The 20,807-nt window shown below is 72.5% G+C and overlaps 6 protein-coding genes across 6 annotated transcripts; 5 read left to right on the top strand and 1 right to left on the bottom strand.

Annotated features, from left to right (window-relative positions):
* Positions 1-973: 973 nt before the first annotated feature.
* Positions 974-1,673, top strand: AURANDRAFT_55205 (hypothetical protein; the record flags this gene model as incomplete). The annotated part of the gene is made up of 3 exons (XM_009042592.1): positions 974-1,098; positions 1,215-1,273; positions 1,408-1,673. 3 exons carry the CDS (start codon positions 1,015-1,017, stop codon positions 1,598-1,600), a joined length of 336 nt encoding a protein of 111 aa, XP_009040840.1.
* Positions 1,674-6,516: 4,843 nt separating this feature from the next.
* On the top strand, positions 6,517-6,711 carry AURANDRAFT_9494 (hypothetical protein; the record flags this gene model as incomplete). Its single annotated transcript, XM_009042593.1, has 1 exon — positions 6,517-6,711. A coding segment is annotated over one exon (195 nt), but the record flags the coding sequence as incomplete, so codon positions are not given.
* A 957-nt stretch (positions 6,712-7,668) lies between these two features.
* Positions 7,669-8,244, top strand: AURANDRAFT_7796 (hypothetical protein; the record flags this gene model as incomplete). Its single annotated transcript, XM_009042594.1, has 2 exons — positions 7,669-7,856; positions 8,016-8,244. Coding segments are annotated over 2 exons (417 nt in total), but the record flags the coding sequence as incomplete, so codon positions are not given.
* Positions 8,245-14,604: 6,360 nt separating this feature from the next.
* On the top strand, positions 14,605-15,274 carry ISC2 (hypothetical protein; the record flags this gene model as incomplete). The annotated part of the gene is made up of 2 exons (XM_009042595.1): positions 14,605-14,932; positions 15,034-15,274. The coding sequence occupies 2 exons, from the start codon at positions 14,675-14,677 to the stop codon at positions 15,244-15,246; spliced, it is 471 nt and encodes a 156-aa protein (XP_009040843.1).
* Positions 15,275-15,998: 724 nt separating this feature from the next.
* Positions 15,999-17,678, top strand: AURANDRAFT_32576 (hypothetical protein; the record flags this gene model as incomplete). Its single annotated transcript, XM_009042596.1, has 1 exon — positions 15,999-17,678. The coding sequence occupies one exon, from the start codon at positions 15,999-16,001 to the stop codon at positions 17,676-17,678; it is 1,680 nt and encodes a 559-aa protein (XP_009040844.1).
* Positions 17,679-18,736: 1,058 nt separating this feature from the next.
* AURANDRAFT_67211 (hypothetical protein) lies at positions 18,737-19,971 on the bottom strand (the record flags this gene model as incomplete). The annotated part of the gene is made up of 3 exons (XM_009042586.1): positions 18,737-18,778; positions 18,981-19,277; positions 19,555-19,971. The coding sequence occupies 3 exons, from the start codon at positions 19,969-19,971 to the stop codon at positions 18,737-18,739; spliced, it is 756 nt and encodes a 251-aa protein (XP_009040834.1).
* Between the last annotated feature and the right edge of the window lie 836 nt (positions 19,972-20,807).

Here is a 20,807-nt window from a genome sequence, read left to right as displayed (position 1 = left end):
CCCGTTTCCAGGCGGAGCGCGACCACGACGCGTGGCTCCGGCGCCACTTCCGCGACAGCCGGTGCGCGCGGCCCTTCGCCGCGGCGCGCGACGCGACGGCCGCGGCGCCCCGGGCGGCCGCGCCGCCGGACTGCGACGCGCTGGGCCGCGGGCCGCCGTCGCTCTTCGACGGCGAGCTCGCGGGGCCGGACCGCGTCATGGTCGCGCGGCTCCGGCCGGGCGACGCGCTCTTCCTGCCGCCGCTCGCGCCCTACGAGCTCGACGTGCTCGAGCCGCTGACGGCCGTCGAGGGCGACGTCGTGACCCGGCCCGCGCTGCCCGTCGCGCTCTGTGCCGGAAACAACCAGTGGAACGCCCCGTCCAGCAAAAACTTCAAACCTCTCGAGCTCGGTCACATCGAAGTCGATTCGGCTGATTTTTGTACGGATCGTTTTCTCTCGGCGGGTTCTTTGTAGACAGTGAAAAACTATGTCACAATCGTGCGAATACATTCATATTGAAGTCGCGTTGAATATTTTTGTTTCCTGCCCAGGTCGCGCTGCGGACGGCGCTCGAGCACGCGCCGCCGGTCCCGGGCCGGCGGCGGCTGCTGCCCCTGCGGCGCGGCGCCGTGCGCAAGTGGTACCAGGCCTACGTCGCCCACGACGTCCCCTGGATCACGCGGCTCCTCGAGGCGGGCGTGCCCGCGGGGCCGGGCGACCTCGACGCGCGCCTCGACCGCGCGCCGCCGCCCTACGACGACGCCGTGCCCTGGGCCAAGTTCGCCCTCGACGACACGATCCTCCCCGACGACGCGGGGCTCTACTAGGCGGGGACGCGCCGGGGCGTCGGGGTAGCGTCGTGACTTGTAATTGACTTGTAGGCGGTGGGGCCCCTACTTGTGCAGCCTTGCTGCCAGTGGGCTGTTCGGTGCACCACCACGGCATCCCAAACAAGCAACTTTGCGCCTCGAGCCGGGCCACACAACGACGAGCTACTTGTAACAAGCCCTCGCGCCCTCGTCGGTTGGTGGCCATGGCGTCCCAGGGCGCGACGCTCCAGAACTACAACAACGAGCTCGTCAAGTGCATCGAGGATCTGCGCGAGAAGCGCGAAGCCGTGCGCCGCCGGCGTCCGACGCGCCGCGCGCGTCCGTCGTTTTGGCGCCGCCCGTCGGCGGCCGCCGCGCCGCCGCCGCCCCGCGCGCCGCGGTCCGACGCGCCGCCGCGCCGCAGGTGAACACGGCGATCCTGAAGGAGGAGGAGGAGAAGGCGAAGATCCAGAAGGATCTCAGGTGAGCGGCCCCGACGCTTCCGATTCGCCGCCCGCCGCCGCGCGCGCGCGGGACCCCCGCGAGCCCCCCGGGGGCCGCGCGCCCGCCGCCGGCGCGCCGCTCGACGCGCCGCTCGACGCGCGACCCCCGCGCAGCATCCTGACGGACCGGTTGTCGAAAATCAACGAGGCGCTCGCGCGGCGCGTCATGGCGCGGAACGAGTACGACAAGACGATCCAGGAGACGGAGGCCGCGTACATGAAAATCCTCGAGTCGTCGCAGACGCTCCTCCACGTCCTCAAGCGAGAGACCGTCAACCTCACGAAGAAGAAGCAGTACTCGTCCTAGACGCCCCGCTCGCGCGCGACCGCGGAAAAGACCCAACCGCGCGCCCCCGCCCTGTCTACTTTCTTTCGCCGGTGGGTCGTTGGGTCTGCGCGCTCGTTTCGGCGTCGCCCGGAGGCCATCCGGGCAGCGTGTGTGCCAAGAGTGCGGCAAAAATTACTTCAAAAACTCAACGGCTTGCCGCGCTGCGGCGATTTCCGTGCCGGATGCACACGATGGTTGATCCCAAACAAGATTTGACATGACCTGAGAGCGGCTGCCGGTGCAAGTTCTCGCTGCTACTGCATCGTTGCTGCATCGCTGCCGCACCACTCGCATCATGCGCCGCCTGCAAGAGGAGCTGCGCTGCGCCTTCGAGCGGCGGCGCGACGGCGGCGACGCGTTGACCATGGACCAGCTGCGCGCCGTGGGCACGGGCGAGGAGATCGACCGGCGCGCGGCGGTCGGGCTGCTGCCGTCGCCGCGCACGCCGGCGGCCGACGACGCGTCCTTCGGCGACGCGCCGACGCCGGAGCTGCGGCCGCGCGGCCACCGCCGCGCGCTGACCGCGTACCTGCGCCTCGAGTTCCTGCGGACGGGCGCGCGCGCGGACGGCGAGGCGCGCGAGGGCCGGCGGCTCGCCTACGACGTCGAGGCGTCGCCCGAGGCGGCGGCGCCGCCGCGCGGGGCGCCGCGCGCGCGGCGCCCGTTCGCGGGCCTCCGGGCCGGTGCCGCGTGGGCGTGCTCCGCGCAGCCGCGCGTCGACGGCCTCGCGTCCTGCGTCGCCTTCCTCGTCACCTGCGTCATCTACGTCTCCACGGCCCAGTCCGTCTTCGGCAAGCTCGACCCGCGGCTCGTCTACGTGGGCGTCGACGGCGCCTTGCTCGGCACGGCCGCGACGGGGCTCTACTTCGCGCAGCGGAGCCGCGTGCCCTGGTGCGTCGCGTCCGTCGACGTGAGCTTCGCGCCGCTCCTGGCGCAGCTCGCGGAGCTGTGCTGGAACGAGATCGTCGGCTTCAACGGCACGTACGGCCGGCCGTGGTCCTTCGGCGCCGACGGCCGGTCGTCGTACCTCCGCGTGACCGCGGGCGAGCGCCGCGCGTTCGTCGCGACGTTCGTCGCGGCGTCGAGCCTCATCTTCGCGCTCTGCGGGGTCGTGCTGCTCGCGCTCGGGCGCCTGCGGCTGACGAAGGCGCTGAACTTCCTGCCGTACCCCGTGACGTCCCGTGTGCAAATCAAATCTTCAACCCGACTTCAATTGGAGCGTACGCGACCGTTTTGACGCAAGTTCTTCTGCAGTGCTTCGAGAACTCGACGAGAGCAATCGATCCGTCTAAAAATCAGCCGAATCGACTTCGATTTGACCGAGCTAGAGAATTTCAAAGTTTGGCCCCGACGTCCCAGCTCACCGGTTGATTTGCACACAGGTGACGTCGGGCATGCTCGCGTCCATCGGCGTCTCGCTGCTCAAGAGCGGCGCGCACGTCGCGGCCTTCGGGGGCTTCCGCGTGTCGTTCCCGCTGGGCGCGGCGTGGCTCGCGCTGGCGACGGGGCTCGCCGCGGGCGCGCGCGCGGGCCGGCGGCTCTTCCCGCGCGCGCCGACGTGGGCGCCGCCCGTGCTCGTCGTCCTCGTCGGCACGCTGCTTTTAGAAGCCGGCCTCTGGTACCGCGGCGCGTCGAAGGAGGAGGCGGCCTTCGTCGGCGCGCGCTTCGACTGGGACAACTCCATGCTCGACAAGGCCCGGGGTTGGTCGCCACTCTTCGACATCGAGTCGCTCGGCGGCCCGAAGCACGCGCCGCGCGACGACGACGACGCGCCGGCCGTCGAGGAGGTCAAGGCCGTGCCCTTCATCCGCACGCTCGCGGACTGCGCGCTCGCCGGCGGCGGCGACCCCGCGTGCGCGGCGGCGGCGCTGCTGCGCCGCGCGGCCGCGGGCTACGGCGCGTTCCTCCGCGCGGCGCGCTGGGACGTCGTCTTCAAGTGCCGCGGCGTCGTCGGCGCCGCGGTGCTCATCGGCGCCATCAAGATCGGCATCAAGACGGGCGCGTTCCCGTCGCTGTTTCCGGACGAGGACGTCGACGTCGACGGCGAGATGGCCATGATCGGCGCGGCGAACGTCGCCGCGAGCCTCCTGGGCGCGCAGGGCACGGCCTACTCCTTCTCGGCGCTCAAGCTCGCGCAGCACCTGGGCGCGTCGAAGCGCGGCGTCGGGTCGCTGCTCCCCGCGTGCTGCCTCGCCGCGTGGCTTTTAGGGTTCGGCGTGCTCAAGTACGTGCCGCGCTTCGTCTACGGCGCGCTGCTGCTGGATTTGGGCTGGGACTACGTCGAGACCTATCTGTTGGCGCCCCTGCGGCGCCGCGACCTCGTCGGCGGCGAGGACCTGTGCACGGTGCTCGCGGTCGTCGTCACGGCCGCGGCGACGTCGCTCCTCGAGGCCGTCGCCGTCGGCGTCGTGCTCTGCCTCGCGGGCACGGCGCTGCGGCTGTCGCAGACGTCCGTCGTCGCGGCGGCGGCGTCCGGCGCCGACGTGCGGTCGACGATCGAGCGGAAGCCGCGCGAGGCCGCGTGCCTCGACGCGCGGGGGAACGAGATCTTCTTCCTCACGCTCCGGGGGTACCTGTTCTTCGGGTCCGCGGCGGAGCTCCTGGCCGTCGTCCACGAGCGGCTGCGCGGCGGCGACCGCGTCGGCCACCTCGTCCTGGATCTGCGGCAGTGCTACGGGTCGCTCGACTTCACGGCCGTCTCCGCGTTCCGGCAGCTCGAGGCGCTCGGCGACGCGCGCGGGTTCCGCGTCGCCGTCGCGCCGCGGCTGCCGGCGCTCGCCAAGGCCCTGGACGCGGCGACGTTCCACGACTCGGCCGACGACGCGCTCGAACTCTGCGAGGACGCGCTCATCGCCGCCGCGGCGCCGCGGTCGCCGGGGGCCCGGCCGCGGGCCGCGAGCTCCTCGTCGCCGACGCCCGACGGCGCGCGGTCGCGGTCCGCGAGCCTGTCGTCGGTCGGCGACGACGCGCCGGCGGGCAGCCCGCGGTCGAGCCCCGCGGCGACGTCGCGGTGCGCGGCGCTCCTCCGCGACTGGGTCGGCGCGAACGGCGACTTCGGCGCGCCCGCGAGCGCCGACGCGCTCGTGGCCGCGCTCGCGCCCTTTGCCGGCGTGCGCGACTACGCGGCGGGCGAGCTCGTCTACCGCCGCGGCGACGCCGTCGACGACGCGTTCTACCTCGTGGCGGGCGGCCGGCTCCGGCTGCTCCGCGGCGACCGCTGCGTCCGCAAGCTCGGCCGGGGCAACGTCGTCGGCGTCAACGCCTACTACGCGCCCGACGCCGCGGCGCACGCCGCGCCCGAGCGGCGCCTCACGCTCGCGGCCGCCGCGGCCGCGCGCCTCCTGCGGCTCCCCTACGACGCCGTCGCGCACCTCGACGGCGCGGCGCCGGGCGCGGCGATCCTCTTCCACAAGCTCATGGCGCGCACGCTCGGCGGCCGGAGCCGCGCGACGGAGCTCGCCGCGCGCTAGTTTCGGGTGTTTCAAAGGGGGGGCTCGGGGTTGGGGGCGTGACGCGACCGGGAGTTCGGGCGGTCGCGGCGACCCCCGGCGGCGCTCGGTAGACGCTTCAAGGTGCCGTCGAGTGAATAGGCGGAGAGGCAAGGTGAACCCCGAGACAATCAACGCGAGGCGCTGTTGTGAGCGCGCCGTCGTGGGCAGCCCCTGCTGCGAGCCCGCTCGCCGGCGCCGGTCGCCCGGGCGGTGCCCGGCGGCGACGAGTGGACCCCCCGCGCTTTCAGCATCGGTGGCTTCGTCTACTTCACGCCGAGCCGACGGCCGGCGACGACCGGGGGCATCATGGCCGGCGGCTCGATGATGAGCGGCGCGACGCCGAGCAGCACGCCGCAGCACAACCAGGAGCCGCCGCGGGGGAACCACCTCTGCAACCAGAAGACCGTGGAGCGCGCCTACAGCCTCCACCGGGGCAAGATGGAGCGGAGCGCGTCGACGACGTCCTTCGGCGTGCCGCCGCGGCAGTACGAGTTTTTGGACAGCAAGATCTCCAAGAACTACAAGGCCCAGTTCGAGGGGCGGCGCACGATGAAGGAGAACCAGCAGCTTCTAGCCAAGCTCAACACGATCCACGACGAGGCCGTGCGGCGGCGCCTCGAGCGCCAGGAGCGCGCGCGGCCGTCCGGCCCGCCGCTGAATCGCCTCAAGCGGGCGCACCGCGCCCGCGCCGCGGACCAGATCTCGCGGGAGAACGTGCAGATCCTGAAGCGGCTCCAGATGCTCAAGCCCAACTACAGCGCCAAGTCCTTCGCGCGGAGCCGGCGCCGCGAGGAGAAGGTGATCTGGCTCCGGCACACGGACCACACCGCGGGCCACCTCATGAAGGCCCCGCGGGGGCGGGCGTCGCGCCTGGCCAACTCCATGGAGAGTTTGGACATGGGCGCGTCGGCCGACGCCGCGGCGCCGCCGCCGGAGCCCGCGGCGGGCGCGCGCGGCGCGACGCTGCCGCCGCTCGAGCCCGCGGTGCCCGTGCCCGTGGCCGGCGAGGAGGCCAAGCCGCCGCCGAAGAAGCGCAAGAAGAAGAAGGAGGCGGCGAAGAAGGAGGAGTCGAGCGCGCCCGACGAGGCCGACGCCGCGCCGGGGCCCGCGCCCGCGCCCGCCGCGGGCGCGTCGCCCGCCGAGGAGGGCGAGGCCGCGGCGTCGACGGCGCCCCAGGTCATGTGCGCGGCCTACAAGAGCTTCGTCGTCAAGGGCATCGGCGTCGTCCAGTGCGACGTCGAGGCCAAGGCCTGCGAGCCCTTCAACATCCTCACGCAGCTCACGATCTCGTGCCTCGACGAGGCGCGCGACGTCATCGCCGAACGCGCCATCACCATCTCCGAGGCGACGTTGGAGTACGGCGGCTCGGAGTACATCGCCAAGACGGACTGGGACGACGCCTTCGACCTCCAGGAGCTGCTGCTCAAGATGTTCCAGGAGAGCGACGACAACGGCAACGGGAGCCTGTCCTACGACGAGTTCTACCAGCTGATGGAGGACGCGGACCTCGGGCTCAACCACAGCGAGCTCCAGCTGCTCATGTCGGAGGCCGACGAGAACGACGACCAGGAGATCAACTACAACGAGTTCATGCCCGTGGCCATCGACCTCATCCAGTCGTTCAAGGCGCGGCGCTACGCCAAAAGGACGTTGGACGCGGAGGACAAGGCCGTCGACGACGAGGCGCTCGAGAAGCTGTACGGCCCGGAGATCGAGCAGTCCGTCGAGGCCGCCGAGGCCCTGTTCCTCCTGGCCGACAGCCGGTCCACGGGCTGCCTCACGCGGCCCGAGTTCCGCCGGCGGCTCAAGGAGTCGGCGCTGAACCTGACGCGGAGCGAGCAGAACATGATCATGGCGACGATGCCCGTCGACGCCTTCTCGAAGATCGTCTACGCCAAGTTCAAGGACGTGCTCTACAAGGTCAAGTACAACAGCATCCGCAACGCGATCGTCGAGGCCAAGGCGACGGACACGGCGAAGCTGCTCCTCGACCTCTGCCGCGAGCAGGAGCAGATCAAGATGGATTTGGACGCCGCGAACAGCGGCCACGTGAACCTCGAGGACGGCGAGGAGCCCGCCTACGTCGGCACGATCACGGCGAAGCAGCTGCTCACGGTCCTGGGGTCGCCCAAGCTCGGCCTGTCGAAGCTCCAGATCACGTCGGTGATGTCGGACGCGCGGATGACGGACAGCATGGTCGACTACTGGAAGTTCGTGCCCGTCGCGTCCAAGACCATCGAGCGCATGCTCGACCCTTCCGTGATGGAGACGAAGATCGACATCCTGTCCAAGGGCCTCCTGTCCCAGGAGAAGGTCATGGGCAGTGTGGAAATCAACCACTGGTTTGGGGGGCCCCCACCAAACTTCAAACTCTCTATCTCAATCAAATCGAAGTCGATTCGGCTGACTTTTGGACAGATCGATTGCTCTCGCCGGCTTCTCGAAGCACAGCGAAAGAGTCTGGTCCAAATTGTTCGATTACGCGCACATTGAAGTCGAGTTGAAGATTTGATTTCCACACAGGTCATGGGCGGCAAGTCCGAGGGCGAGCTCGCGAAGGAGCTCAACCAGCTCTTCGACGCCTACGATTTGGACGAGAGCGGCCAGCTCGACCCCCAGGAGTTCGCCATGTGCCTCGAATCTTTGGACCTGGGCATCGACCGGGGCCAGATCGACGCGCTTTTAGTGGTCGCGGACGCGGACAACTCCGGCCTCGTGGACCGCAAGGAGTTCATGGCCTTCACGTTCAAGCACCTCGTCCACCTCATGAAGGAGCGCCACCTGTCCAAGCTCCACGCGGACATCGACCACGCGGCGAAGCACGAGGCTTTAGACGGCGCGAGCGACGACGACGACGACGCGCCGGGCCGCGTCGACGCGCACGCGTTCGACGGGCTGCTCAGCCCCCAGCTCACGGCGGAGCTCGCGGGCGAGCAGATCAACTTGATGGAGATGTTCCGGCGCGCGGACGTGAACCAGGAGGGGTTCCTGGGCACGACGGAGTTCCACCGCATGCTCGAGGCCATGGATTTGGGGCTCACGCAGTACCAGATGGCGCGGCTCATGGCCGAGGCCGACGAGAACGAGGACGGCGTGATTTCCTACGCCGAGTTCGTGCCCGTCATGCTCCGCTTCCTCCAGACGTACCAGACGAAGCAGCAGGCGAACATCGACTGGGAGGAGCGGGAGGCGAAGGCGAAGAACCTCGCGTTCGAGGACCAGCACCTCAAGCGCCAGGGGCTCGAGGAGTCGATCCACGTCGTCGAGCACGCCTTCAGGGAGGCCGCCAAGCTCGAGGCGTCCATCGCCGGCGGCGCGGGCGTCGGCTCCGTCGTCGAGATCGGCGGCGAGCGCAAGTCGATGTCGAGCTACCCGAGGCTCGGCCGCGGCGCCTTCCTCCGCTGCCTCGCCGTGCCGCGGGCGAACCTGGGCACGAAGATGATTAATGTCATCGCCGCGCGCATGCGGCCGAGCGATTTGGACGACCTCACGCCGACGACGCGCTTCAAGGACGTCGTCTTCGAGTGCCACCTCGCCACCTCCAAACGCGCGATCCTGGAGCAGCTGCCGGCGTCGTCGCTCGAGCTCCACGTGCGCCAGATCCTGGGCGAGCAGGAGAAGGTCTGGCGCCGCGACGCGGGCGAGTTCGACGAGGACTCGTACCCCGGCGCTTTACCCGCGCGCGACGTCTACCGCGCGCTCTACGCGGCCAAGCACCTCCACCTCAACCGCCAGCAGTTGCTGGCCGTCATGTCGCTCCAGGACCAGTGCACGATCTCGCCCGAGGCCGTCGCGGAGCGCCTGCCGCCGCCGCGGCCCGCGAGCCCGGGGTCGCCCGCGCGGTCGTCCGCGTCCGGCGGCTCCGGCGAGTCGCCGAAGCGCGCCAAGCCCGCGGGCGACGACGCCGCCGGCGACCACGACGCGGAGAAGATGATCGATTTATTGCGCTTCGCCGCCGAGGCGTCGACGATGATCGCGGACTTCTTCGACGTCGCGAAGCTCAAGCGGCGGTCCTCGCTCGCGAACTCCGTGAAGACCCAGTCCATCTCGCTGCTCAAGGGCGCCCGCGCCGACGACCTCGAGGAGCTGCTCACGGCGGCCTTCCGCCGCTTCGACGCCGGCGACACGGGCACGATCACGCCGGACGACTTCAACGCGGTCATCCGGTCCATCACGGTGTTGGATTTGAGCCGGGGCGAGATCTCCGCGGTGCTGACGCACGCGCCCTGCGACGAGGACGGGCTGATTCTCTGGGAGGACTTTTTGCTCGACTCGCAGGAGATCTTCATGATGCTCGCGCAGGAGCGGCAGATGAAGCACCTGTCGGAGCTCCACGACAAGCAGTTCGACGTCAACGGCGACGTGCAGCCGCTGGACCGCGCGCAGGTCGAGCGCCTCTGCGGGGATCTCGTGAACTGCGCGACGCTGGAGTTGGACCCGGACGACGACGAGCGGCTCGTGCTGGGCTTCGTGCCCTTCGCGCAGGCGCCGCCGTCCGCGGACGGCAAACGGCCCGAGAGCGCGGACGGCGCCAAGGCGTCGCTCGTGTCGCAGATGAGCGGCATCAAGAAGGCGCTCAACGACGGCGCCGACGGCCACGACCCCTGGAAGAAGGGCGAGCCCATGCACAAGGACGGGCGCGACGTCGCCGTCGTCGACGAACGCGACGCGCCGCTCGGGGCAGGACAAGAGAGCGAAATTCCCAACTTCAAAGGCTCATATCTCGGCCGTTTTCCACTCGTTTCGGCTGATTTTTGGACGGACGATCATCTCTCGGGACGGTCTCGAAGCGTGAATGTTTTTTTCCGGAACGCGCGCGCGCGGAACACTCAAGTTGAAGCGAACGTTGAATCACTCTTGTGCTGCCCAGGCGCCGCTCGACGTCGACCTCAAGCCGCTCGACCTCCACAACAAGAAGCAGGTCCCGCTGCGCAAGCCGCTCCTCATCACGATCACCAAGGTCGACCGCAACATCGCCATCGCCTGCGAGGGCGACGACGGGGCGACCTTCGAGGCGACGATGAAGCTCCCGTCCCTCGCGTTGGTGGACCTCGACGCGGGTTTGGGATTCGTGCAGCGCGTCGCGTCGAAGATCCGCGTCCAGCGCGACGCCGCGGGCAAGGAGACGCTCCGCATCCGCTAGACCTGGGGGTGCCCTGTTTTTAACCGCGCGGACCGCCCTAGGCCTCGGGCGCGGGCCGCGCCTCGTCGAACTTGTGGCAGATGATCGCGTTGTCGCTGCCGTCGGAGATCAGCGTCGCGTCGTCCGCGGCGAGGGAGCCGATCCAGACCTTGTAGCCGCCGAAGCCGTAGAGGGCCTTGGGCTGGGCGCCGTCGACGGACCAGACCCGCAGCGACCCGTCGCGCGCCGCGGAGCAGAGCAGGCCCCGGGGCGTCGCCGCGAGCGCGACGACGGCGTCGCCGTGCGGCGGCAGCAGCTTCGGGCTCGAGCCGTCGCGCGGCGGCGGCCGGAGCTTGAAGACGTCGTCCTCGAGGGGCGCCGCGGAGATGGCGCCGTCGTTGGCGCCCGCGTAGACCGTCGCGCCGAGCACGACGAGCGACCGGCAGCCGCTCCGGCGGTGCGCCTGCGTGGAATTCAACCGCTGGTTTGGGTCCAAACTTGAGAATTCTCTAGCTCGATCAAATCGAAGTCGATTCGGCTGATTTTTGGACGAATCGATTGCTCTCATTGAGTTCTCGAAACACAGCGGATGTGCTCGTGTCAAAACATTCGAATAAGCTCACATTGAAGTCGGGTTGAAGATTTGAATTCCACACAGCGATGCGCCTGCCACGTCTCGAGCCGCGACCCGTCGGCGAGCGAGTAGGCGTGCGCGGCGCCGGAGGCGCTGCCCACGAGGAGCGCGCCGCGCCGCTCGTCGAGGGCGACGCAGAGCAGGGGCGACGGCGCGCTCTTGCTCCAGGCCTCGGACCACGCGCCGTCGTCGCCGCGATTCCAGGCCTTGACGCTGCCGTCGAGGCCCGCGGCGTAGATCGCGCGGCCGCTCTCGCCGATGGCGACGCCGGAGACGACGATGTCTTTAGCGAGCTCGAGCGTCGCCGGCGCCCCGTCGAGGCGCGGCTCGGCGCCGCGCGCGACGGCGAAGGCCCGGACCGCGCCGTCGCGGCCGCCGGACGCGCACACGTCCCCCCGGAGCGCGAGCGCCGTCACGCCGCCGCCGTCGTGGTCGCCGTGGAGCGGCCGCAGGTCCTGACCCTCGACGGCCCGCGGGTGCGCGGGCACCGTCGCCGGCGCGTCCGCGACGGCGCGCGACACGCGCGCGACGCCGACGCCGCCCGACGCCGTGCCGAAGGCCGCGACGCCGTCGTCGTAGGCCATGCGCCGCACCCAGTCGCCCGCGGCGACGGCGACGCGGGACACGCAGGCGCCGGACGTCCAGCGGCTCCGGATGGTCGCCGACGCGTCCTCGAGCTCCTCGGACCGGGACCGCAGGGCGGCGTAGAACGACGACACGTCGGGCTCGGGCTCGACGTCCGGCGACGACCGCAGGCTAGAGCGGGTCGCGGCGGCGCGCGGCGCCACGAAGGCGGAGGCCGCGGAGGCCGCGAGGGCCAGCGCGAGGTAGCTGCGCTGGCGCATCATAGCCAACCGGCCAGAAACAACTCGTGAATCTCACAAGTTTGTTCATAAGATACCGCTGCCTTGAAGCCTTCTTGAAGCAAACCGAGCCCTGCACAGGCGTCATCTACGTCGGCCAAGCCTGCCGGCGGGAGGCGCTGTGGAAGGTCTGGGCCAGCGAGACCAGTTCCGCACCCCATGGCACATGTTCTATTAGCGTCTCCCGCGCGCGTCCGCCCGAGCGGGGGGTCACGTCCCGCGCCCCCGCTGCGCCTCCTCACGAGACGAAGACGGCCGCGACGAGGCCCGCGGCGAGGCCCGACGCGGCGGCCGCGGCCCTCGCGCCGCTCGCGACGTCGTCGTCGCACGCCCCCCCCGCGTCGCCGCAGCAGTAGTCGGCGATGTCCCGCGAGTACGCGAGTTCCGTCGTCGTCGTCGCGCCGTCGATCGTCGTCGTGTGGCCCGTCGAACACGCGTCGCCGACGAAGAGCCGCGTCGACCCGTCGGTGAGGTGCACGTTCATGTAGCCCGTCAACGTCGTGAGCATGTAGTCGCAGGACCAGTAGAGGCCGTCGCTCCTCGAGACGCAGCCCGACGTGTCGGAGCCGCCGCACGTGGCGCCGCCGGGCGTGAACTCGGCGCTGCCGTCGTACTCGGCGTCGTCCTCGCAGATGTCGCTGTTGGCCGCCGACGCGACGGCGAGGCCCGCGAGGAGCGCGACGATCCGGAGCGCGCGCATGGCTCCGATGTGGCTCGAGGCCCTTGGCCCGGAACGACTCGGGCTCCTCGGCGAAGGACCCGGGCTTCTCCAGCAGCGCCTTGTCCGCCCACGGTCGCGACGCCCGGGGTGGGCGCGCGCGTCGCGTCGGCGGAATGATGAGGGCTGCCCCGCGCTGTGAGGTCAACTTGAACCATTCTTGCCCGACTGAGCTCGAGCGCCTGCCGCGGCGCCGAGCTGCGGCAGCCTCTGCCAGAGCTGCCGCAGCAGAGACTGCTACTAGTCGCAGCGCGGCGAGGTGGACGCATGGACGCCGCGCCGGCGGACGACGGCGCCGCCTTGCTCGCCGAGGTGCTCCGCGAGGTGCGCGCCCGCGCCGCCCGCGCGCGCGGTGCAAGCCTCCCCCACGTGCGCGCAGGACTCGAACCGCACCAGGGGCGAGCGCGCCGAGTGGTCGCAGCACGTCGGCTGGCACCGGCGCGAGGACACGCGCGCGGCCGCCGACGACGCGGCGGCCGAGGCGCGTGCGGCCGCGGTCGCGTCCGGCGCGGCGCTCTCCGGGACGATCCCGCCGCACCTGCGGGACGACGACCCGAGCCGGGGCGTCGCGACGGTCGCCGCCGCGGGCGCCGTCTTCGACGCGCCGGACGACCTCGCGGCCGTCGTTGCGGCGATGCCGGCCGCGGACGACGGCTCCGCGGCGCCGCCGCGCGCGCGGCCCCGGCGGCGGCGGCCCGTGCCCCTCGACCGGTCGCCCCCCGCGGCGGGGCCCGGCGCCGCGGCCGCGGGCGGCGCCGCGCTCTTCGTCGCCGCCACGGGCCTCTGCCTCGCGCGGCGCTGCCGACGGCGCCGGCTCGCGGTCGCGGCCTGCGTCGCGAGCGCCGTCGACGACATCGAGAGCGCCGTCGTCGACATCGAGGGCGGCGGGCTCGTCGTCGCGGAGCCCAAGGAGGAGTAACACATAGTTTTTTTGTCGCGCGGAACGGTCTCCCGCGCGACTGGGGGGACGCGGACGCCCGGCCGCCGGCGCGCGCGGCGGCGCGCCCGTGAGAGCCCCGGCGGTGCCGTCTCCGGAAAATATCTTGCGAGCCTCCTTCCGGCCGGTGTGGCCGCGAAAGTGGCCGCGATGCGCCCAAGTTCGGTGATGTTGCACGGCATCTTGAACTGCGAGAAAGTGTCGCAGCATCAGATCGCAGCATCAGCGGCGACGCCGTCGGTGCGCGGCGTCCTGCGAGCGCTGCGGCGCGGCGCGCGTCCTGCGAAGCGCTGCCGCACGGAGCGCGTCGCGCCGTCGCCAACGATGGCCGACCGCTACGCCGTGCTGCAAAAGCTCGGCGACGGCCAGAACGCCATGCTCGGCGTGGCGGCGGGCGGCATCGAGGCCGCGGCGACGCAGCCGTTGACCTACGCGAAGAACTGCTTCCAGCAGCGGACGCCCCTCTCCCTGGTGCCGCGCGTCGTCTACCGCGGCACGCCCGCGTCCATGGCCGCGGACGGCACGCTCATCGGCACCCAGTTCGCGTGCTGCGGGTTTTTGCAGAAGCGGGTCCTCGGCGGCGAGGCGCGGCCGCTGACCGCGGCGGAGGAGCTGGGCACGGCGTGGCTCGCGGGCTACGCGAGCGGCGTGCCCTGCTGCGTCATGGAGCTCATCATGATCCAGCAGCAAAAGAACGGCGGCACCGCGGCCGGCGCCGTCGCGCGCGTCCTCGCCGCGCGCGGGCCGCGGGGCCTCTTCCGGGGCTTCACGGCGTCGAGCTTCCGCGAGGGCTTCTTCGCCTGCTGCTACCTCGGCGCGGCGCCGCGCGTGCAGCGCGCGTGCGACGGGCTGGACCTGCCGCCGACGGCGGGCGCGGCCGTCGCGTCCACGGCCAGCGGCGTCCTCTGCGCGGCGGTCACGCACCCCTTCGACACGATCAAGACGGTGGCCCAGGGCGACCTCGGCGGCGCCGGCTTCCGCGGCACGACCGCGGCGATCTACCGCGACGGCGGCGCGGCCGCGTTCTTCCGCGGCTTCGGCGCGCGCGGCGCGCTCATCTGCTGCTGCTTCTTCATCTTCAACGAGACGAAGCTGCGCCTCGGCGCCGCGCTCTGGCCCGACCAGCTCCGGGACGCGCGGGCGAGGTAAGGCGCCGGTGTTGACGTCAAGGTGCAGCAGGAGCTCGAGGCCCTCGACGAGCTGGTGCTCTCCGTCCAGGTTCTTCGCCCAGGTTCTCGCCGCGCCCCCGTCCGGACGCCTCTCTCGCCCCCGCACGCTTCGTCGCGCCATGCTGTCCCTGCGCCGCGTCGCCGCGATCGCCGCCCGGCGGCCCGGGTCCCGCGGGGCGGCGCGGGCCTACCACCAGGAGGTCATCGACCACTTCGAGAAGCCCCTCAACGTCGGGTCCATGGACAAGAACGACCCGAGCGTCGGCACGGGCCTCGTCGGCGCCCCGGCCTGCGGCGACGTCATGAAGCTGCAGATCAAGATCGACGACGACGGCAACATCGTCGACGCCAAATTCAAGACGTTCGGCTGCGGCTCGGCGCGCGCGCCGCGTCCTCTCGGGGGGCGGGGGGGTCTGCGGCGGGGCGCCCCCGCGGCGCCGCGCGCGCGCCGACGCGCTCGAACGGCCCCCGGTCTTAGGCGATCGCGTCGAGCTCCGTCGCGAGCGAGTGGGTCAAGGGCCGCAACATCGACAGCGACGCGGTCATCACGAACAAGGAGATCGCCGCCCACCTCAACCTGCCCCCCGTCAAGCTCCACTGCTCCATGCTCGCGGAGGACGCGATCAACGCGGCCATCGCGGACTACAAAAAGAAGCAGGAGAAGCTGCCCGCGGCCTCGGAGGCGGCCTGAGTCGCCTCTCCCGATAACCACCCTGTCCCGGAGGCCTTAGCTTCGATGAGGGTGTCCCTTAGCACCGCCGCGGCGCGCGTCGACCTTCGGCGCCTCGCGCCCGGACGACGCCGCGCGCGGGCGACGGCCGCGCGGGCGGTCGAGGCTCGACGCCGCGCGGCCGCGGCCGCCGCCGCGCGCTCGGCGACGGCGGCGGCGCGCGCGCCTCGGCGGCGCGTCGGCGGCGGCCGCCTACTTGAGGTGGATGAACTGGGACGCGATGGCGATGATCGCGACGAACGCGATGGGCGGGCCGAGGATGAGCGTCGGCGTGTTCTCCGGGAGGTCCTTGACCTCCGTCGGCCGCTTGCCCGTGCCGTCGTAGGCGCGCCGCGTCGCGCGCCGCGGCGACGGCGGCGACGCGGGCCGCGACGCGCGCGCCGCGGGACCCACGGCGCGCGCGGGCGGGCTGAAGGCCGCGACCGATGCGGCGATGAGTGCGACGAAGGCGAGGAGCCAGCGCATGCTGGAACGCTGCGCGCGTACGGCTGCGAATGCAGCGCTTTGACGCGCGCGCGGACGGCGACGGTGCGGGCGGGCGCGCGGACGGCGACGGTGCGGGCGGCGGCGCTGGCGCTGGTGGACGAGGGCTCTCCGCTAGCCGCTGCTTCGAGAGCAAGCTCGCCGGCGCCGCCTGTGGCAAGACCGTCGCGGCCGCGCGCGCGCGCCTCCATCCGCGCCGACCACCGCCGCGGAGCACCGACGAGTGCGCGATGAGCGCCGCGTCGGAGCTCGCCCAGCGCGCGCTGCGCGAGAAGCCTGGGATCAAGCGCTACGACTCGACGGACGCCGTCACTGCCCGCGCGCCGCAGGGCGTGCAGGGCGCGCGGGCGAAGAAGCTGCTCGCGGCGCGCGCGCTCGGGTCGCCGGAGCGCCTGCGGCGCTTCGACTCCGCGGACCACTACGCGCGCGCCGCGGCCGCGGCGCCGCCGGCGCCGGCGCCGGCGCCGTCGGGCAAATGGCTTTCCTGGTGCGCGGTCGCCGCGGGCCTCGTCGCGCGCCACGGCTGCTCGCTCCACCCCTACAGCGGCGAGGCGACGCCGCCGCGCTTCGGCGACTACGAGGCGCACCGCCACTGGATGGAGGTGACGATCCACAAACCGCTCGCGGACTGGTACGCCTACGACGTCGACTACTGGGGCCTCGACTACCCGCCGGCCATGGCCTACCTCGAGTATGCGCTTGGCAAGCTATCACACATCATCGACCCCGCGTCCGTCGCCCTCGAAACGTCGCGCGGCTACGAGGCGGCCGGCCACCGCGCGTGGATGCGCGGGTCGGTCCTCGCGCTCGACGGTTTGGTCTTCTGCTCCGCGGTCGTCGCGCTATCGGGCCGCCTCTACGGCGCGGGCCGCGACCGCGCCGCGGCGATCCTCGCCGCGCTGCTCTCGCCGGCGCTCGTCCTCGTCGACCACGGCCACTTCCAGTACAACTGCGTGCCCCTGGGGCTCGCGCTGTGGTCCGCGGTCATGGTCGACGCGCGGCGGCCCCTCGCCGCCGCGGCGCTCTTCTGCCTGGCGCTGAACGCCAAGCAGACCGCGCTCTACTTCGCGCCGGCGGTCTTCTGCGAGCTCCTGGGGCGCGCCCTGGCCGGCGGCGGCGCGTTCGCCGCGGCCGGCGAGGCCCGGGGCCCGCGCGCGGCGGCGCCGCGCGTGCTCGCGCTCGGCGGCGTCGTCGTTGGTTGCTTCGGCCTCTGCTGGCTGCCCCTCGCCGCCGCGGGCGCCGCGGGCGACGCGCTGCGGCGCTGCTTCCCCGTGGAGCGCGGCGTCTTCGAGGACAAGGTCGCGAATTTCTGGTACGCGGCGCAGGTCGTCCTCCGGGTCCGCGACCGCGCCGCGCCGGGGGCGCTCGTCGCGGCCGCCGCGGCGCTGACCTTCGTCGCGGCCTTCGGCCCCGCGGGCTGGCGCTGCTATAGAGTGGCGGCGGGCCGCGCGGCGCCGTCGCTCCGGGGCCTGCTCTGGAGCCTCCACGCGGGCGCGCTCGCCTTCTTCCTCTTCTCCTACCACGTCCACGAGAAGGGGATCATCGTCGCCGCCGCGCCGCTCGCGGCGCTCCACGGGGACGCGCCCGAGTACGCCGCGGGCTTCGCGCTCCTCGCGGCGTTCTCCATGCTGCCGCTGCTGCACTTCGAGGGCCTCGCGGTGGCCTACGGCGCGCTCTGCGCGCTCTACGCGGCGACGCTCCCGCGGAGCCGGCGGCCGCGCGCGCGCGTCGCGGGCCTCGCGGCCTTCGCGCTCGTCCACGCGCTGCCCGCGCTCGCGCCGCCGCCGGCGCGCTACCCCGACCTCTACCCCGCGCTCGCGGCGCTCGCGGCCGGGCCGCTCTTCGGCCTCGCCTGGCTCTACGCGTCGCTGATGGCCGCGACCTGCGACGACAAGGCCAAGGCGGGGTAGGCTCGTAGGTTCCCGATCGCGAATATACGGGCCTTATACGCCGACGACCCGCGCGGAGACGGTCACGACGGCCGTGAGCGCGCCGACGGCCCGGCCGCCGAGGGTCAGCGGCGCGGCGACCGTCGCCGCGCCGGCGTCGGGGAGCGCGAGGACCGCGGAGCCGAGCGGCGCGCCGTCGCTCCCCTCGAGCGCGAGGAGCGCGTGGCGCGCGAGGGCCCCGTGGACGAGGTCCGCGCGCGCGGCGAGCGGCGCGCCCCACGGGGCGCGGGCGGCCTCGCGCTCGACGGCGAGCGCGCGGGCCCGCGGGCCGCCGCCGCCGTCGAGGAGCCCCGCGACGGCGTCGATGCGCCGCGCGGCGCGGAACGGGTCCTCCGACGGGAGGGGGAACGTGAGCGTCGCCGCCGCGACGGCCGGCGCGTCGTCGTCGCCGCCGCCGCCGTCTCGCCAGTCGACGCCGCAGCCCGCGACGGCGACGACGCGCGCGCCGAAGCCCGCCGCGCGGAGCTCCGACGACGGCGAACACGCGGCGGCGGCCGCGAAGGCCCGGGCCGCCGCGGGCTCGGCCGCGAGGCGGCAGGCCAGCGCCACGGGCCGGTGGTCGCTGCCGGTTACGCGGCTCCCGGCGCCGTAGCGCATCGGCGAGAGCCGCGCGGCGGCGGCCGCGCCGACCGACGCGAAGAGCACTCGGTCCGTCCAGGACGGGTAGCGGATCTCGCGCGCGGCGGCGGCCGCCGCCGGCGCCGCGCCCGCGGCGGCGTCGTCCCGCGCGAGGCCGAGCGCCGCGTCGAGGCTCGTTTCCGCGTCCTTGAGGAACGCGTAGCCCGTGCCGTCGCGCTTGAAAGTCGGCGGGAAGCGCGGGCCGCCGCCGAGCTCGGCGAAGCCCGCGAGGACGACCCCCGCGGCCACGTCCGCCGCCAGCTCGTCGTCGCGGAGCGCCGCGGGCCAGCGCCGCGCGTCCTTCATCGCCGCGTCGACGCGCGCGAGCGTGCCCGTCGGGTGGGACAGGTCCGGCGGCACCTATCAAACGCGTCGGTAACTCTCTTTCATCGTTTTCCCGGTCAAGGTCTCTCGAAGGTCGCCACGGCCTCGGGACGCTGGACCTACCGCGCGGTAGTTGAGGTCGCCGAACATAAAGACGTGCGTCGGCGGATCCGGCGGCCCGCGGCCGGGCGCGGCGCCCGCGCCGACGAGCGCCGCGGCGGCGACCGCCGCGCGCTCGCGGCGGCGCGACTTGCCGCGCGCGTCCGCGGGCAGGTGGCAGCCCACGAAGGCGCAGGACGCGGCGCCGACGCGCGCGCGGACGCACGCGGCGCCCTTGTTCGACGCCCGCCGGCCGCCGCCGAGGTCCGCGCCGAGCGGGACCGCGGCCCGGGCCTCGGCGGCGACGAAGCCCGCGGCGACGTCGTCTGCGCGCGCGAAGACGACGACGCCGATGACGCCCTTGAGGTGCGCCGAGCCGAGCTGGGCCCGGCCGAGCTCCGAAAAGCCCGCGCCGAGCGCGCCGCCGACCGCCGCGACGAGCTCGGGCCAGCAGTTGCACTCCTGGACCCCAACGGCGTAGACGTCGGCCCCGGGCGGCGCGAGGTCCTCGAGCGCGGCCTGTGTCGAAATCAAATCTTCAACCCGACTTCAATGTGAGCGTATGCGACCGTTTCGACGCGAGATCTTCTGCCGTGCTTCGAAAGCTCGACGAGAGCAATCGATCCGTCCAAAAATCAGCCGAATCGACGTCGATTTGGCCGAGATAGAGAGTTCTGAAGTTTGGTTGGGATAACCCAGCTCACTGTTTGATTTCCACACAGAGCGCGGCGCCGACGTCGCCGCCGCCGACGAGCTCGGCGAGGGTCCCGCGCTCCGCGCAGTTGAGCGTCGCCACGTGGACGTCGCGGTCGAGCGCCGCCGCCGGCGCCTCGACGTCGCCGCTCGGGAGGCGCCGCCGCGACATCGACAGCGACGGGAGCCGCGAAAGGGTCCGCCGCCGCGTCCGCGGCGTCGCGGCGAGCTCCGACCAGGGATGGCGCGCCGCGGGGCCGAGGCTACTCATCTTTCGCAGCCGGCGCCGTTCGGACCGGCGCGCCGCGGCCGCTCGCGCGGCGCCGATCGTCGCGTCCTCGAGGCGCCGGAGCGCGTCGTCGGAGCTCAGGCATAGGACGCCGTAGCAAAAGCCCTGGAGGCTGACCGCGACCTCGAGCGTCACGACGAGCGCGAACTTGCGGGCCCTCGCGTTTGGATCGAGCTCGATGACGAGCCGCGCGAGGAAGGCCACGGCCCAGACCACGACGAAGACGAGCATGTTGCCCACGAGCCGCCGCGCGACGTCGCCCCGCGTAGCCTCGGCCTCGACGACGATCGTCGCGGCGCGCGCGAGCGTCGGGCGCCCCGCCGACGGCATCGACGGCCGTCGCAGCGCGCGGAGCACGCGCGCGAGCACCCAGCAGGAGTAGAGCGCGCCCGCCCCCGCGAAGAGGTAGAAGCTGAAGAAGCCGTAGATCCGCGGCCGCGCGCCCCCGCGCTCGCTCCGGTACCAGCACCAGCACGTCGCCAGGCCGTAGGCCCGCGGGTCCGCGGCGCCGATCGCGGCCGCGGCCGCCGCGGACGCTGCGACGACCGCGGGCACGGACCGGCCGAGCGCTCGGGCCGCGTCGCGGCGGCCGCCGACGACGACGGCGTAAGCGAGCCGCGGCGCGACGAAGCCGTGGAGAACGACGACGACGAGGCTCGCGGCCTGCGAGAACGCGCCGACGGCGCGGCACGCGGCGTCGGGGCCCGCGTCCGCGAAGGGGCCGAGCGCCTGGGGCATACACGCGGCGACGTAGGCCGCGCAGATCGCGCTCGAGAGGAGCCGCGACACGTGGCGCTCCGACGCCGCGCGCCGTTCCTTGAAGTAGGCCGGGAGGATCGCCTCGAAGGGGCGCAGGATCTGGAAGGCGGGATTCGCGCCGCCCGCGCGCCGTTTATAGAGGACGGTTACGAGAATAACGAGAGAAAGAGTGTTGCAGGCCGTAGCCGTGACCTGGTACCAGAGGACAGGACGTGCGACCATCGCGCGTCGAAGCATCCAAAGCATCCACAGCTCGCCGAATTCGACGTGCCAGCCTCGACCACCAGCCTCGGCCGTCGTCGTCCGCG

The sequence above is a fragment of the Aureococcus anophagefferens genome (genome assembly GCF_000186865.1).
Source record: "Aureococcus anophagefferens unplaced genomic scaffold AURANscaffold_34, whole genome shotgun sequence".
Lineage (NCBI taxonomy): Eukaryota > Pelagophyceae > Pelagomonadales > Pelagomonadaceae > Aureococcus > Aureococcus anophagefferens.
This window is presented reverse-complemented; position numbering and strand designations above follow the sequence as displayed.